Raw genomic sequence first — 16543 nt, forward strand, 5'->3', positions numbered from 1 at the left:
TGCCAGGAGAACGGCAAAGAGTAGATCCAGACTCTTTAAGTCTGGATCTACAGACTATTGGCTTGTTAATGTTAAAAAAATATTTGCCTTCCACCTCATAAAGTTATTCAGTTTGTGGTTTTAAATGTTGTAGCGGTGTGAATGCTTCTAACCTAAACTGCAGTGATCTGTCTGTCTGTGTGAATCTTAAGGTGTTGTTACCTTAAAAACGCCAGAATCAGTCGAAAGGAGGGAGCAGATACTGTCCCAGCGTAACCCACAGGAAAAAGGAGCCATTTTTAATGCTGCCCTACGCTGCAAAATGCTGACACGGCACGGCCTTGGTGCAGTGCTGAGGCCGGGCCGGTGTCATTTTAACGGCTGGAGCACGTTGTTGTGATATGATATGGTTATAGCGCTTCCTGTCCGTCACGTGGCGTTGTGTTATTGCCGTCTGTGTGCGGTGGCTGAAAGGGTTTATCTCTTTTTTGTGTGCGTTTCCTGCTTCAGGGCCCATTACAGCACAGTGTCCGAGAAACAGTCAAGGACCGGCTGTCAGATGTGAAGCCCAAACATGCGCTAGCGTTGCTGCGCGAGTGTAAACACAGGCATGGGGTGTTTACTACAGCTACGGAAAGTTTAAAGCGAACTGTCGTGCAGCATCAAAGCTCCTCTCTTCTAGTTTTACAGATATAAACTCCCAGTGAGAGACAATTATATATGAAGTTCAGGTTAAGATGTTGCAAAACACAGACTGCAGGATCCATAAGAAGTATAAAAATGTTTGCTGATTGCAAATTTCTGCGGTAATAATCGCAGAGGGGAAACAGAACTAGCAAAACTACCGATAACTCGTCAATGTATTCATGTTTTTGTCGTGTTGCTATTAAGACATGAAGTCTTATTTTCAGTTTTAGTTTCTTGTGCAAATATCTTGTCACACTTGAAATGAGACAAAACTAACGTACAAGTAACCTTCATCAAGATACAGGACATTGTTTTAAGTAAATAATCCCTAATATTGAGTGTTGATATTATAACAAGACATTTTTCCCATGTTAAAAGTGAAATAATCTACAATGAAAACATTTTCATCAATATAAAGTATATATGGTCTTCAAGCGAGCTCCAATATCCTGCAGACAAGTTAATTTTGTCTAATTTCCATATTTGGAAACATATTTGCACTAGAAACTGGACTAAAAATACTTAGTAAGATTATGAGCTTTTGCAGTGTATAATCTCAGTCCCATCTATTCTTTGCATAAATGCTTTAATATATTGCAAAAACACAAGATTTTAGTGCAAATATGTTCTTACACCTAAAATAAGACAAAACTAACTTACAAATAACTTTGCAACAAAAAACACAAGCTTGTTTTAAGTCAACAGTTTCTTAATTTTGATTTTAAAAAAGTTCTAGTTTTAGAGGCAAATTATAACTAGACAGACGAGATTAAAAATGAAATAATCTTCCTGTGGAGCTGCAGGATGTTTTCATCAATATTAAGGAAATATTTACTTTAAAAAAGCCTGTAGATCTTGCTGAAAAGCTACTTGTGAGTTAGTTTTGTCTTATTTCAGGTGTACTGAGATGTTTGCACTAGAAATGTTTGGTAAGATTTGGTGTTTTTGCTTTGTGTACAGTTACACCTGTTAGTAACACTTTCCACAGCAGAACCTTTTCCCGGGAACGATTAAAACGTCAATCCGGGGTCATTAGTGCTCCGTGATCAATAGTCATTAGCGGTAAATCAGGATGTGGCAACTCTGAGCGTTTGGCTGCATGACCGCATCCGTCAGAGAAAAACTCTAAGCTATATAAATAAACTATTTAAACAACCTGTTTCTGTTGAAAGTGTGTCCCAGCATCAGCGGGGAATCTTTCATATGAGCCGCTTTAAAGGGAACACGCAGGATTTTTTTTTTTTTGTGTTTGTGCTGTCGTCTGGACAAAACTCCCTGGAGGCTTGGGTTTGACTCGTGTATTTGTGCATCTTTGAATTTGTGTGTGTGTGTGTGTGTGTGTGTGTGTGTGTGTGTGTGTGTGTGCGCGTGTGTGTGTGTGTGTGTGTGTGTGTGTGTGTGTGTGTGTGTGTGTGTGTGTGTGTGTGTGTGTGTGTGTGAGTCTCTACGACTCTCGCCCAGACTTATCTTAGAGTTTGTTTTGTCTTTTTCTCATAGATGTGACTGAAAAGGAATGCAGTCAGAATTAGCTCAGAGCGAAACAGCCATGCAGGGAGATGTTTTATGGGAGTAAAACTATGTGTGTGTGTGTGTATGTGTGTGTGCGCGCTGGAGAAGAAAGGGTCTTACTGGGTTACAAACGAGATAGTGAGAGGGAATGTGAAAGACGGCGAGTGTGTGAGGGGGACGGACAAAAGGAGGGGACGGGTGTGCAACAGGTGGTCCAATCTGACGACAAATGTTAGACTTTTAGGAATTTCTTCCTTCGTTTTCCAGAGCAGAACGGAGGACATCTAAAGTAAAACATGCAGCAACTTTGCTGACGCACAAGGAAAAGAACAAAAATAAAACATTAGAAACCACAGAAAAGAGTTTCAATCATTGCAAATGGTTTCTACGTGGAGAGGAAAACACTCAGAGGTCTCTGCGGGACACGTGTGGGACTCTGCGTCTGACCTTGGCCACCATTAAAATGTTTCTGTAAAAGATGAAGCATGCAGGCTGCTCCGCCATGCAGGAAAGGCATCATTCAACACTTTTACATCAGGATGAAGGGAGCAGCTACTGCATGCTGGAAAATCAGTCACCTACTTTATTATGAGCTTCTTACTTCAACAATATAATGTAGCAATTGATATATCTAATTAAAATCTTTATTTTTTTAAACGAGTTTAAGGCCTGAAGAAGATTTGGGTTGAGGTTAATTTAGCTTTCCTTCTAACAGATTTGTTTGCTTTTTAGTTGAATTGTGCAGCATGAATCCAACACGTGCAGATATGTGGAAAAAAGGGTTTTAAGTGCTTTCATTGATTCATATTTTCTATTTTTACATTGTAATCTTGGTCTTGTTTTTTTAGTATAGTTAAAATAAGACAAAATAACTTATAGGTAAAATTCCAGCAATATATAGGTACTTTTTTTAGGTAAATATCTCCTTAGTATTAATTAAAAAAGTACTAGTTCCATTGGCATGGGAACATGTCTCTGAAAATGTCTTATTATAAGAGAAATAATCTGTAAATTTAATCAATATTAAGGAATTGACTTAAAACAAGCTGCTGTATTTTGCTGAAATTACTTGTAAGTTAGTTTTGTCTTATTTCTAAGATATTTGCACTAGAAATTGGACATTACTTGGTAATATTTTGAGTTTTTGCACTGAAAACTCATCAACTTTTCCTGCAGGAATGTTAGTCAGACAGTAAAACAGGTTCTGCAAGTTTTACTGTACACACATATAGAAGTGCATGCAAAAAGAAATGTACCAAAGGATTAATATTAGAGGCTCCACTGTGTTGCAGCCAAATTAATATGCAGATGCCTGCAAGTGAACAGTGAGCAGGCTGTCCCATGGGAGAAACGAGGACACCCAAACCCTGGAGGTCAACATCTTCTACTAGATGTTTAGAAGCCTTAACCTCGGCACAAACGAGCAAAAAGCGCAGATGGCGGAGGATAAGGAGGGAGTGAGGGGCCGTGTTCTTCCTTAGGGTTAAAGGTCAGTCCATTTGGTTAAAGCACCTCCTCTTAGGAGCAGTTCTCGCCATGTCAGGGAAATGCAGGAGGACAACAGAAGGATGAGCTTCTCGAGATTAATCTCATTAGGAGCCCATTTTATCCAAATGGGCCTTTTTTAATGTGCAGCTTATGAGCCAAATTTATTATCTTGTAGGACTTTTCCAGCCTTTTTGAGTTTGAGAGCAACAGAAATCAGTATCCAGGTATTTCGTGCACAGATGAGGTCTGTGGTTTCATTGCTTTGATCATTAGAGCGGCTTTAGTTGTGCATCTCTGCATCCCAGTACAAACACTGCTTCTCTGATCGCCTTATTTCAGCGTCATATTGACCCAGTTTGTACATCAAATGATGCAGGGATGCACAAATGTCCATTTTACTTCCAATATACATGATTATTTTTGGATTTCCAGACCTCCAATTACTGCAAAAGCTCACAGAGACGTAAAGGATGGATGACTTAAAACTTCCTGCCTTTTTCTGAAACTTTTTTTTTAATCTTTTACCATTGTTCACTCATAAATTCTGTTAAATTTCACAGTTGTGAAATAATGTCCTCATCTGTGTCCAGCCACAGAGCCCTCTTGTGGCACTCTGATGCAACTGCAGCTCTGTGCTTTCAGGAGGGTTGAGGATTATTTGTTTGCATAAATCTGTGCAGCAGAGGAGCAGATGGTCATCCTTTTAGCAGGATCCATCCCTTAATAAGACGTTTTTCTTAAACTAATAATAAGACTAATAAACAGTCCAGATTTATTAATAAATTAACAACAAATACATGTGATCCTCCATGATTTTCAGTCATAAACTATTTATAAATAGCTTAAAGAAGTATTTTGAATCTTTCTGAGATGGACAGCTTTGTGTGGGATTTTATTTTCTCCACCGAAGGAAATTCTGCACGTCTGAATGGAAAACTTCAAGCCAACAGCTCCTGTCCGTCAAAAAGAAAACTCTGTGCTCTAAGGCCATGTCTAGACGAATTTATCTCTGAGCTTAAAGAGCGTAGAAATGCTCAGATTAGGGCAGTGGTTCCCAAACTTTTTCTCCTGGGCCCCCCCTATGGCTTACAAAAAGCTGTCTGGTTGAACGATGTGTGTGAGCAAAGAGGGGGGAGGGGGGGATTCTTAGAGACTCCCTGTTGTACTCAGCCCCGGCTCCAGACGAACGGGGGGGGAATCAACTTTTTTGGGGGCAAAATGAATCGTAGCTGGACATAGACAACAACACCAGTAGCCTACAAGGTACTTGTTAACAAGCTTAAGGTGCTGTATTGATATTAACTAGTCATCTTTTAGCTAACATTACCTGCATCCATCAGCTTTACTCAACTCAGTCTGTTAGTTTGGGGGTGTTACGGCCCCTGGCCTCTTGAGGCAGGCTCCCTTCTGATGCAGGATCAGCTGTGAGAGCACATCTCCCTGATTGGCTGTCTGAAGGCTGCAGGAAAGCAGCTACACCATTGGACCAGCAGAGGATTGTCAAGCCAATCAGATGTTGATGAGGCCCACCTGCGCCCTATAAAAGGCTCCTGAATCATTCCTCTAGAGGGGCAGCTAGTTAGAAGAGATTCTGAAAAGCTGTCCCCCTTGTTTGGTGTTAGCAACGGCTTTAGGTAGTTTGTTTTTTAACCATCTTGTACAACTGCTGTGGCAATTTTTAACTGTTTTGTTGCTGCTTGTTCTGCTAAGTAGCTTGACTGCTTTAGTTTGACTTCACAAGCTAGAAGCTCGCGTTTTTGGGAGGCTTGGTGCTCCCCTTAACATTCCCTTTGTGTGTTCCCTGTTTCCCCCTTTTTGAGTTTACTTTGAATTGACTTGTTTGGACCTTTTCTAACTTTAATTTACACCTGACATCCTTGAGTTTGTTAATCCCTTTTGTTTTACACTAATTGGGTTAAACTGTAAATTGTGAAACTTTTTGTAATAATTTTACATTCCACTTTTTTACTCTGGACACATCTTGTTACCGCCCCTGGACCCCTAGACCTTGGGGGTGTAACAGGGGGAAAAAACTGAAAAGTTCTTTGCGTTTTGCTGGTTTGCTGCCATGATTCTAACTCACCTGCGTAGCTCCGCACAGCAGCAGCAGCAGCTCTCCTTCACTGCCGCACAGGTGTAAACCCAACGCTAGCATCGTAGCGCTCATGTTGCGTTTAAAGGGGGCTCGGAAAAAAACGGATTACGACATGTTAACAAAGGATTAAACAGTTTTAACTGCTGATAAAAGTGACATGGGACGTGTGAGATTAATTTCAGAGATTAATTTTTTTCCTCTTGCAAATTTTTGACTTTTAGACCTCAGAAATTCCCAGGTTTTTTTCTAGACATTTTCAGAGATTAATCTCAATATTTCTAAGTTTTTCCTCTCAAATTTTAGACTTTTGAGCTCAGAAATTTTCAAAAATATTTCTAGAAAATTGATCTCAATAGTTTTTGGCAGGTATTTACTACTCTTTTCCAACAATGGCAATAACTTGCCGTCGTAAATAACATCCTTAAAGTCTGTCGAAGGTGCAAAAAACAAAAACATTCTCTCAGATTTTAGATTTAGGACGTTCCTGACTCACCACTGACCAGCAGAAAGGTCTGATTTAAATATTTCCACTTGCATCAGTTGGTTTCCCAAAAGTGCGTTAAGGATACAACTGATCCATCAGAGTTATTTCCAACAAACCGCCCCATGAGGAAGCAGAGCTGTGAAAGGTAAAAAGGCCGCCTTGTGAAGAGGCGGCCAGCAGGAAGGAAACCCACTGAGCTGCTACTGGAAGCTGCAGACTCTGTTTACTTTATCACTCTGTGCGTCTTCGTGGAGATCGAGGAGAAGAGAAAAGGTGGACCGAAATGTGTGCCAAGCGTTTATAGTAACGACGGGCATTTATAGCAGCAGTGGGATTCCTTGGATGTGATTCATCTGTTCTCTGTGTTTGTCTGGAGTTTCTAATAATGAGCACATTCTTCGCTCAGGACAGTCTGGTGTTTTACCGGGGTTGAATCAGTGGCCGTTTTGCAATAGGCGACACCTGAATGCCCATTGCTGTCTCGGGGTATTTCCTCCTCTTTGTTCGTTTAGCTAAATCTTTCCCACATGTACGTTTCTAATCGGTTCTCTCCATGTTGAGTCATGGCAGAAAAAAAAAAAGACTGGAGGTTCAGGAGTTCATGTTTTTGGATGATATATGGTTCTGTGAATAAGTGATTGCACCCGTTTCTCTGATTTTTGCCAAACAAATCGAAGATAAACACAAAATGTCGTTTTCAAAGTAATTATTTTAGATGTTAAGAGATGAAACCCAACCAGCCTGGTTCTTTGTGAAAAGTAAAATGTTTCCCATTGTTTAGGAAGTGCATTTTCTCTTCCATCTATAGTTAGAATATTTGTTCAGATGAAATCCGTTTATCAGATTAAAAACTAAACACACTTTTCATTAAGCCCACATTTACGTTCACTAAAATATTTTGGTTTGATGTAATATTCTAACTTCAACTGTCATGTTTTCATCATATAAGCTGAAAATCATCATGATTAACAGGAATAAAGGCTTTAAAATGTCTCAGTGACAACATTTCTGACAAAGTTTCATAAAATTAAAAGGCTTGTCAATAATATTCTGATTTATTGAATGGATCTTGTACAACATGAGGAAAAATGTTTCAACTTTGTCGACATTCTCAACCTTTTTTCTTGTTCTGACTTTTACTAATTGGGGAATCAACCATTTCTTTCTGGGTTTCAGGTCCAGAATATCCCCAATGACTCTGCAAGGGCTCGTTTAGGTCACCATGACGATAGACTTTGACTAGACTGTTCTGGAAAAAATACTGTAATGTGACAAAATGCTAAAAAAAATCACCCACAAAGGTCTGAATGTAGAAGTATAAAACACAGTTGGATAATAAGTAGTAAGTTGAGTATCTTTGTTGTGAGGGTTAGGCTATTTATCTCTACTTTTTACTTTTACTTGAATGAAAATATGTTTTCCAGAGTAAAATCCAGAAATTTTACTTTAAGAGTAACAATCTTGTTTTAACCAAAAATTCACCAGACAGTTTTTGTTAAGGTTTCATAAGTTTTAGATTGACAGAAACTCATTCTTTTGACTTCTTTTGTAATTATACTATTTATTTTGGCTTTTAAAATACCAACATTTCCACAGAACTTAAAGTTTGGTCCATCTGTTGATGTAATTTTTAAATATTAAAAGATTTGATCGGTTTCTCACTCCAGCAGACATTCTTACCAAATACTTTTTTACTCTTGGACGGCTTCGTTTTACTTTTACTTGAGTAGAAATATGTTGAATTAATGCTACTCCTGCTTGAGTACAGTTGTTTACTTTAAAGTCTGATCCTGGGAGTTCGGTTTGAAGTTTTTCTTCCTGTCTGGGCCGAACTGGTCAGCTGTTTTCCCTCCTCTCGTGCCAGTTGTCCAACAAGACAAAGGAGGCTCCTCTTTCGCACAGGGACCCAGAGAGGGGGGCTGCAGCGCCGCTTAATCCACACAACGACTGCAGCTTTCTGCGACATAACCTCCTGTGATCCTCCAAGCCACACAACCTCTGACAAATCACTGCAAAAACACCAAATCTAAAGTGTTTTTGGTCTAGTTTCTAGTGCAAATATCTTAGAGTAAAACTAACATACAAGTAATTTTTCAGCAAGAAGATGAGCTTGTTTTAAGTCAATAATTCCTTAATAGTTCCACTGGCAGATTATTTCACTTACAAGTAGCACTTTTTCTTCAATATTTTTGACTTAAAGCAACCCACATCTAGCTGTAAAGTACTTTTAGGATATCACTCCATGATGCACTGCAAAAGCAGTGTCATTGTTTTTACAGTGATACACTGAATGTCTTGTAAATATTTCATTACTCTGCAAAAACACAAAATCTTACCAAGTATTTCTAGTCCAAATATCGTTGTACACTTAAAATAAGACCAAACTAACTCAGAATATTTTTCAGCAAGAAATCGGAGCTTGTTTGAGTCAATAACTCCTTAACATTGATGAAACATTTCTTGTTCCACCAGCAGATTATTTCACTTATGACATGGAAAAATATCTTGTTATAAGTGAAATAATCTGCCAGTGAAACTAGAACCATTTTTAAAAAATATTTAGGAATTGTTGACTTAAAACAACTCGTATCTTGCTGAAAAGTTACTCATAAGTCAGTTCTGCTTTATTTCAAGTGTAAAAGTACTCGGTAAGATTTCATGTTTCTGCAGTGTGCATGCTAATGAGCAAGTTTCCTCTTCTTCTAACACTTTATCTTCATCTGATATCTCTACCCAGCTTCTTATTACATCTGCAGCTCCTCCAGAAACAGAACTGCTTCCTGTATCAGATCAGAGAGAGGGGGAAAATGACACCGAAGCTTGGCAGAGGTTTCACATTGTGTCCTTTTCCCTCTCATTGCTCCAGGAAAATGTTCATTAAATGCCACTGTATCAAGAGGTATAGTGTGGCCTGCTTGAACAGAGAGCTAAGTGTTGGAGGACTGTACAGACGTTTGCGGAAAGGCAGGCTTAATAACATGAGGGAAGTGGAGTGAAACGGAGGATATCTGAACGAGGAAGCCTTAAAGAGAGACGGGGGAGTAAATGGAGTGATCACAATTAGTATCTCACAAGATCTGGGAAGTGGCCTAGAAAAATACGAGGGATGCCCAGAAAAACTGTCTTAACCAGGTCAGAAGAGGGAGGCGGGATGACAATAAGATGACGGCTGTTTATGGGCTGTGTGTGTGTGAGATTATGTAATGAGTTGCAGTCTCTGGATGCTTCCTGCTCATCCCCAGCCGGCTGTGGCCCTGGAGGGGGAAAAGGATCGGGTCGTGTCGCCTCACATCAGCATCATCAGACCGAAACGCGGTGCTGACTCTGTAAGTCACGGGGGACGTACCCAACACCCCGAGGGTGTGTGTCAGAGAGGAAGCCTGACCCAGAGACGCAGCGAGAGGGGCGAAGTGAGCAGTCTAGTGACAGACAGTCAAGTCCGAACAAAAAAAATCTACAGAAAATAAGTGAGTTTGAAAGATCACAAGGAGATTTAGAAAGAAAAATATGAAGAAATAAGGAATGAATCAAGAATTTTGAGCTGTAAAATTAGTCATTTGAGCAACAAAGTGACATACTGTCAAGTCCAAACCAAAAAAATCTTCAGAACACGTGAGTTAAAAAAAATTAGATTCGGAAGAAAATATATAAAGAAATAAGGAATAATTTAAGATTTTTACACTATAAATTTAGTCATGGGAGCAACATAGTTAGCAGTCTGGTGGCATACAGTAATGTCCAAATAAAAGAAACGTTTGGAAAACGTGAGTTTGAGAGATTTCAATCAATTTTAGAATCAGAAATATAAAGAAACACAAAGTGATTCAAGACTTTTACACTATAAATTTAGCTAGGATCCAGTATCAATAACAGAAATCCCCTTTTGCTCCCGTTTTGTGTGGGAAAGATGTTGTATCTGCATCTAATTGAGCAGATAATGTGAACAACAACCCACCAAAAACAGAAGGTTTGAGTAAGATCACAAAAAGAAGATAAAAGCTGATTTATGTCCAGCAATATGAAACCGTTTGGCTGCAAAAAAAAAAGCCTGAAGAGTCAGACTCCGAACACAGAGGATATAAAATGTCCATCTGTGGCGTCCCCTCACACTGTTTGACCCCTGAAAGAAAAGGCAGCTTTGTGATCTCTCTTTGTATCACAATTCAGTCCTTCTTAAACCCAGGATGTGTTTTCAAATCCAGACCACATGAGATCTCTGGCTGAACTGCACAACGTCTGGCAAAAAGTTGAACTTTTCCACACCGTGTCAAAGTGTGGGAAACCTGCATACTGTGTGTAAAACAAAAAGACTTAATTAACTATTTATGTGCCTTTCCGAAGACAGTAGGTTGAATTGGATTTTAATTAGTGGCGTCAGAATAAAGGAGGTTTTATACCTTACAGTGCGACAGAAACTGACTTTAGGTTCTGCAAGGAAAGACTGGAGATGAAAGCTGAGTCAGCAGCTGCTCCTCTTGGATCACTATGGAGCTAAATTGAGGCCAAAAAGTTTGTTCAAAAGGAAAAAATTAAACTGAAGAAAAAGCTTTGAGTGACCTTTCCTGTTTTATCCATTTTTCACTCCACGCTGTTGTTTTTTTATTTGTAAGCAGCTATGAGACGTGGTGGGGAAGTTACTGAACATGCTGTTGCTAGGTAACCAAAGTTAGGGGGGGAACTTGAATCTGAAAAATAATTTTGAACACTATTCTTTGTTTCACATCTCTTTTTTTCAGTTTCAAAACTTTTTTTTAATTTCAAATAATTTTTCAAACTTTTTTCAAAATATTTTTTGGTTTCAAATCTTATTTTCAGTTAAATTTTTTCAATTAAAATTTTTTATTTAAAATTTTTTTCACTTTGAAGTAATTTCTAAAGTAGTCTTTTTTTCTAACTTTTCAGTTTTACAAATAAGTTTTGAAACTGAAAAATATCTGAAATTGAAAAAGGTTCAAAATTACGTTTCAGATTCAAACTTTTTTTTTCCAGTTTAAATTTTTTTTATTTGAAACTTTTTCAAAACTGAAAAAAATGTTTTGAAACTGAAAAAAAGATTTGAAAACAATTGAAAAAAATGTTCAAAACTCTATTTCACATTCAATTTTTTTATTTCAAACCTTTTTCACTTACATTTTTTTGCAACTTTCTATATAATTTTTTTTTACTTTTTTGAAACTGAAAAAACAAACTCAAAACTCAACAAATATTTGAAATAAAAAAATGAAACTGAAAAAAATTGAAACAAGACAAAACAAATCTAAATTATGTTTTTTTTTTCAGATTTTAGTTTTTGTAGTTTAATTTCTTTTTGTTTCAAATCTTTTTAACAGTTGATCTTTTTTTTTTTGTTATTATTAATTTTGAACAAACGTAATGGCCCCAATGTAGCTCCATAGATTCCCCATGACTCCTCTCTGTTTCACCAGTGTTTGAAGTGGTTCTGTCACCTCTTGCGGTAATGGCAGCCACATGGGCCTCCATCTTTGAGCTGATAAAGCAACTCCTTGTTTTTCTTTTAAAAAATCTTTTCTTTTTCTTTCTGCTCTTGTTTTCACCCACTTGACATAATAGCTGGGCAGCCATGAGGATTATTTATAGTATGTCATGTAGTGTAAATTCTTGGCAGCAGACTGAAGTTCCTGTTCTGGTGGTGAGTTAACTTCCCCTCCTGACTGTGTGTTGATTCATAGACAGAATTTATTCTCAGCACGTCTCTCATCACTTTTCCGAGAATGTATGAATATTTTTTTTCCTTTGGTGTCTGTCTTTTTAAAGCTCTTCTGGCTTCTTTCATTGTTCAGCCCATTTTCTGCTCCACCCATCTGCTTATGATGAGTTACAGTTTATGGGTTGGCGGTGGGAGTCATTGTAAACCTAAAGTTATGTCTGATACGCCCAATTTCACAACCATGCGGTTTCTTTTGTAATATATCTTGAGTTATGAGGCCGATCAGTGTGAGAAGATTAGTCTCTCTGATTTATTTGAAAATTAAAATTTAACTGAAATATTGGTTCTTTTGAGGACTTAATTTAAACAGAGTTTGTGGGATTTTAGAGCAGCTGCAGAAAAAGCATTATGGGATTATGAGGATGTTTTCTAATCTTTTAAAGATAATCACATTTTATTAAAGTTATTATTATACACAACATGTTTCTTAATAAAGCAGGGTATTTAAACAGAGCTGGCCCAAAGCATAAGCAAACTAAGCAGCTGCTTGGTGCAAAAAGACATTTAACATTTAATTCTAAGTCTGACACTAACTGAGAGAAGGTTACTAAAGTTATTTGCATGGGCGTAGGTTTGGGTAGGGACGGTAGGGACATGTCCCGACCAATATTCACGGGATATGAAAAAGTCCCGACCAATTTTTGCCATATTGGCTCAAAGAACGTGGATCTACGATCTTTGATTAGCAGCAACAGGCGGTGCGCGGAACGGAAGCTTCTTAGTTTGACATTTATTATGAGCCTCCGAGACCGTGTCGGAACGGTGCTGTCGGGGGGTGGGGGGGGGAGGGGGAGTCAGTTGAATCGTCGGACGTTCTTTGATTAGCTGCAAAAGGCGGCGGCTAGCTGGGCACACGCGTCTCCTTCTGAGTCTCCGAGACCATGTCGCCACCAAAAAAGAAAAGGACAGACATTAGAAGTTATTTCGCTACGTCGGCTGTAAGTACAGTGAGTGGACCCATAAGTTAGATATCTATCACGCAACGCATTTGTTGTAAAGTCCGGTGTTTAGTAAGGTCAGCACTGAATGTGAGGTAGAATAGGTCTGTTAATTATGTAATATTTTTTCACATAGGATGCTCAGACAGCAGAGCAAGGGGCAGAGCAGAACGATGGAGAGGTGGCTGGAGCTTCAGGGCTCCAGGTGAGGTGTTAGTTCTCAGATATGAAATATACTGTGAAATTATCTCAGTAAATATGGCATTTGAAGTGTTAGTCTTAAATTAAGTTAAGCCAGTGTGAATACAAACCAGGTTACGCTTTGTTTGCTCTATAGGAGGCTGTCAGTGTGAGTGCCAGTGACCAGGGAGTATCCAGAGGATATTTCTTTTGATCTTACTTGTAACGTTTGCTGAATTTTGTAAAGGAAAAAGTAAAGTGTTCTTGAACTGATCTGCTGAGTATGACTGTATCTGGTTGTATACACAAGATGTATGATATGGTTATGGTTGGGGGGAGGGGGTTATTAAGCCAATGTGGTTTCCCCCGTTCTCAAAAATGTTCGGTGCTCTTCGGCATTTCACTGTGCTGCGGGGGGGGGGGGGGTCAAGGTCCCCACCAAAACTTAGACCAAACCTACGCCCTTGGTTATTTGTATTAGTTAAATGGTAGAATAATGAGATAAATGTGTGTTTTTAGCTAATTTTAACTCAGATATAGAAAAATGTGAAAAGAAAGTTCAGCCTTGTACATTTTTCTTTGTTTTTGCACAGTTTTTTTTGAAAATGTGATAGTAAATATAGTATTAACTATTCTGTATTTTGTACAAGAGTTGCACATAGTCACATATGTACACATATTATAGACTCCCATAAAATTTGGATATACATTTTACTTACTTTACTTCTTTTTGTATCAAGATATTTTTTCAGTCAAGGTTTCTCAAGTTACGGTATTTTGTTACTGTGGGGGAAACCATGTGTAAATTTTCAATCCAAAAGGGTTTAATCTCTAAATCTGGGTAAAAAAAAACAAAACAAAACAAAAAAAAAAAACAGAAGAAAATTCAACATTTATGAGAACAACATTTTTGCTCGAAATAGAGAAGTTGTTATATTACAACATTGGGACTTTACCTTTAAACAATTTATAAAAGACCAGCTTTGTCTGACTAATTAATAGTTAATTTTGCAAAACATTGATCATAGATTAAAAAGCATTTCTGTGTAAACTCTGAGTTGCTGAGTCTTGAACTGAAATTTTTGTTTAAATTGCATTTCGAATAACTATTTATGAATAATAGAATATACAATGCTTTAAATTTAGATGAATTTAAATGGAAAAATGTTGTTTTTAAGCAGAACTGGCCACACCCAATCACTACCTGAGTTTTGAACTCTTTTCAAGATTTCACAAGATTTTCAAATAATAGAAAAATAAAAATTTTCAAACCTAATCATCAGGATAAACAACACAGAAATAAATTTATTATTATATAATAAAATATTATAATTAAGACTAGTTTTGTGAAATTATTTAAAAAAAATCTTTTTAAATGATAACGTAATGAAAAAAAAATTACTCAACTGTTTTTACTACTACCAACAATATTTATGTTAATTTTGCACATTGATAGTTGGTCATTTGTCTTGAGGAGTTTTGCTTTGATCTGATGCTATAAATAATAACAATAGAGCATTTTTTTGCAACATATAGAGCGAAAAGAATGCAGGAACAGAAATACTGCACAAGCAATTTAATCCCAGCAGCTCCTTTCACTCGGGTTTTGGTGCAGCCAGAGGGAGCCCGCACGCTGCAGCTCTGCAGGGCGGAGCGCACTGATTTATTCAAGCACCCTCATGCCGTTTGGTTTCTGTCCACAGGCGTCAAGGGAACCGCTGCTAGAAAATGGCGTTTCCGGAGAATAATTGCTATAAAAGCCTTTCAAATTCAGTTCTTAGAAATGTTGCCTCTCCCGTTTTAATCCTGTTTTTTGAAGACAATCCATTCTCAAGTCTATAAATACTACAGATGAAGCAAGATTACCAGAAGTGACTTCATTATTGTTTTTTTTTTTTTTTTTTACACTTTTCATTTTAGTATAAACATTTATTTCCGCCCTTTTTCTTGAGCTTTAGACAAACTCCTTTCCATGACTTTACTTTGAAGGCCTCCTCTCGTCGCTTCCTGCGTCCCGAGGCCGCCGCTGCCGTTTTCCAGGCAGGGATTTAGAAATGCACAACTGATGCGGTCTGGCGGAAAGAGAAGAAGAAGAAGAGGAGGAGGAGGGGGAGGCAGGGCAGCGCAGTGGACGTCCCGAAAACAACGGGAACAGAGTTGGGAATTTTTTTTCTCCCCCCTTTCAGGAGGAAGGAAGCTGGAAAAGTGTTGAACATATAAGTTTGGGTCTGAGCGGGGCATTGTTCAGTTTCAGCTCCCCGAGCTGCCTCTCTTGCCGCTTGCGCTGCAACAAAACTGCGTCTCCTCGTTGCAGCAACAACACTTTCTGCCGTCCAATGAATGGAGTTGCTTTCTGCCTTGTTGGAATACCACCCTTCTCAGAGAACAACGTAAGTACCCGCTTCTGGTTCCGTCCTGCTGCTGGTTTTGGTTTGGACACGGCGGAGCGCGGCGCCGTGGTTTGGTCAGAGAGCGTGATTTCCTAAGAGGCTTAACTAACTCCAGTTTACTCAGCCGCTGTGTACACACACTCATCGACAGGCTGCACAGAAACCATGTGTTTGAACAGAGTTTTTCTGCAGTTTTCGATCCGCTGTTGTGTTGAGAACTGGTCCAGAGGTTTTCCACCCGGTTTGGGTCAGCCTTTTGTCTCTGCCTTAGGAGGCAGGCGGGACGTCCCGAACTGGGATGCTGCAGGCGTCGATCTCTGGTTTTCGGTTTTTAACATTACATAATATTAGGGATGGGCGATATCACTAAATTTACCTCGATAACGATATCGACAACGGACGATATTTCACAATATTTCCTAAGAGGCTTTACTATTAACTATCTTTTTTAAACTGAATTTGGCTAAGCAAATATGTAAGTTCAAAACTGAGTTTTTTGTTTTGACCTATACCAAATATTAAGAGAGCTCAACATTGACTAAAATATATAGGAAAGCAGAAAATGTTAGCAACTGAAATTGAGTTAAATTTGGTGGTAAGTCCCAGTTTGATGCTTTAATTTGTGAGGGAAAATAGAGCAGTGATGATCTTCAATGTTTGTTTTACTGAAACAACACTCATAACTACCTGTTTTAATAGTTAAAACACCAATATACAGAAATATGCATTAATAGGCACAGCGCAAACCATTTTAACCGTCAGAAGCTAACATCTAGAGTAGTTACTTCCGCTTTTAGGGCTACAACCAATAGCATTGTGCCAGGATATTTCAGTTTCCTTTAAAATATTTAAATATGCTGTATGAAAAATCTGCAACTAGTTATATTTTCTGCAAATAATTTGGTGTTACATTCCACAGAAAAATCCATGATTAGCTGAATCAGTCAATACTGAACTATCTTCTTTATTAGCTGGATTATCTACATTTTTTGCATCATAATTTGTACCTGGCACCCCTAAACTGTCTTTTGCATCTTTTTTTATTGTAAGATGTGCAGAAAGCAC

At 38.3% G+C, this 16543-nt stretch overlaps 1 protein-coding gene and 1 long non-coding RNA gene across 3 annotated transcripts in view; both read left to right on the forward strand.

Moving 5' to 3' along the window:
• arhgap23a (Rho GTPase activating protein 23a) overlaps positions 1-16543 on the forward strand; it is an 81575-nt gene that overhangs the window by 2556 nt on the left and 62476 nt on the right. Inside the window, exon 1 of one of the 2 annotated variants that reach the window (XM_088007705.1) lies at positions 14675-15478. The exons of the other annotated variant lie outside the window; for it this stretch is intronic. Within the exon in view, the coding sequence (XP_087863831.1) occupies positions 15425-15478 (54 nt within the window). The 5' untranslated portion in view covers positions 14675-15424. Of the gene's footprint in view, positions 1-14674; positions 15479-16543 lie in introns of those variants that run through there. 2 annotated transcript variants of the gene reach the window in all.
• Positions 8800-14351, forward strand: LOC148158095 (uncharacterized). The gene is made up of 2 exons (XR_015763910.1): positions 8800-13113; positions 13246-14351. It is a non-coding gene; the product is annotated as an uncharacterized LOC148158095 (long non-coding RNA).

This window comes from Poecilia mexicana, unplaced genomic scaffold (assembly GCF_051168715.1).
Source record: "Poecilia mexicana isolate PSO_F unplaced genomic scaffold, ASM5116871v1 scaffold_8, whole genome shotgun sequence".
Classification (NCBI taxonomy): domain Eukaryota; kingdom Metazoa; phylum Chordata; class Actinopteri; order Cyprinodontiformes; family Poeciliidae; genus Poecilia; species Poecilia mexicana.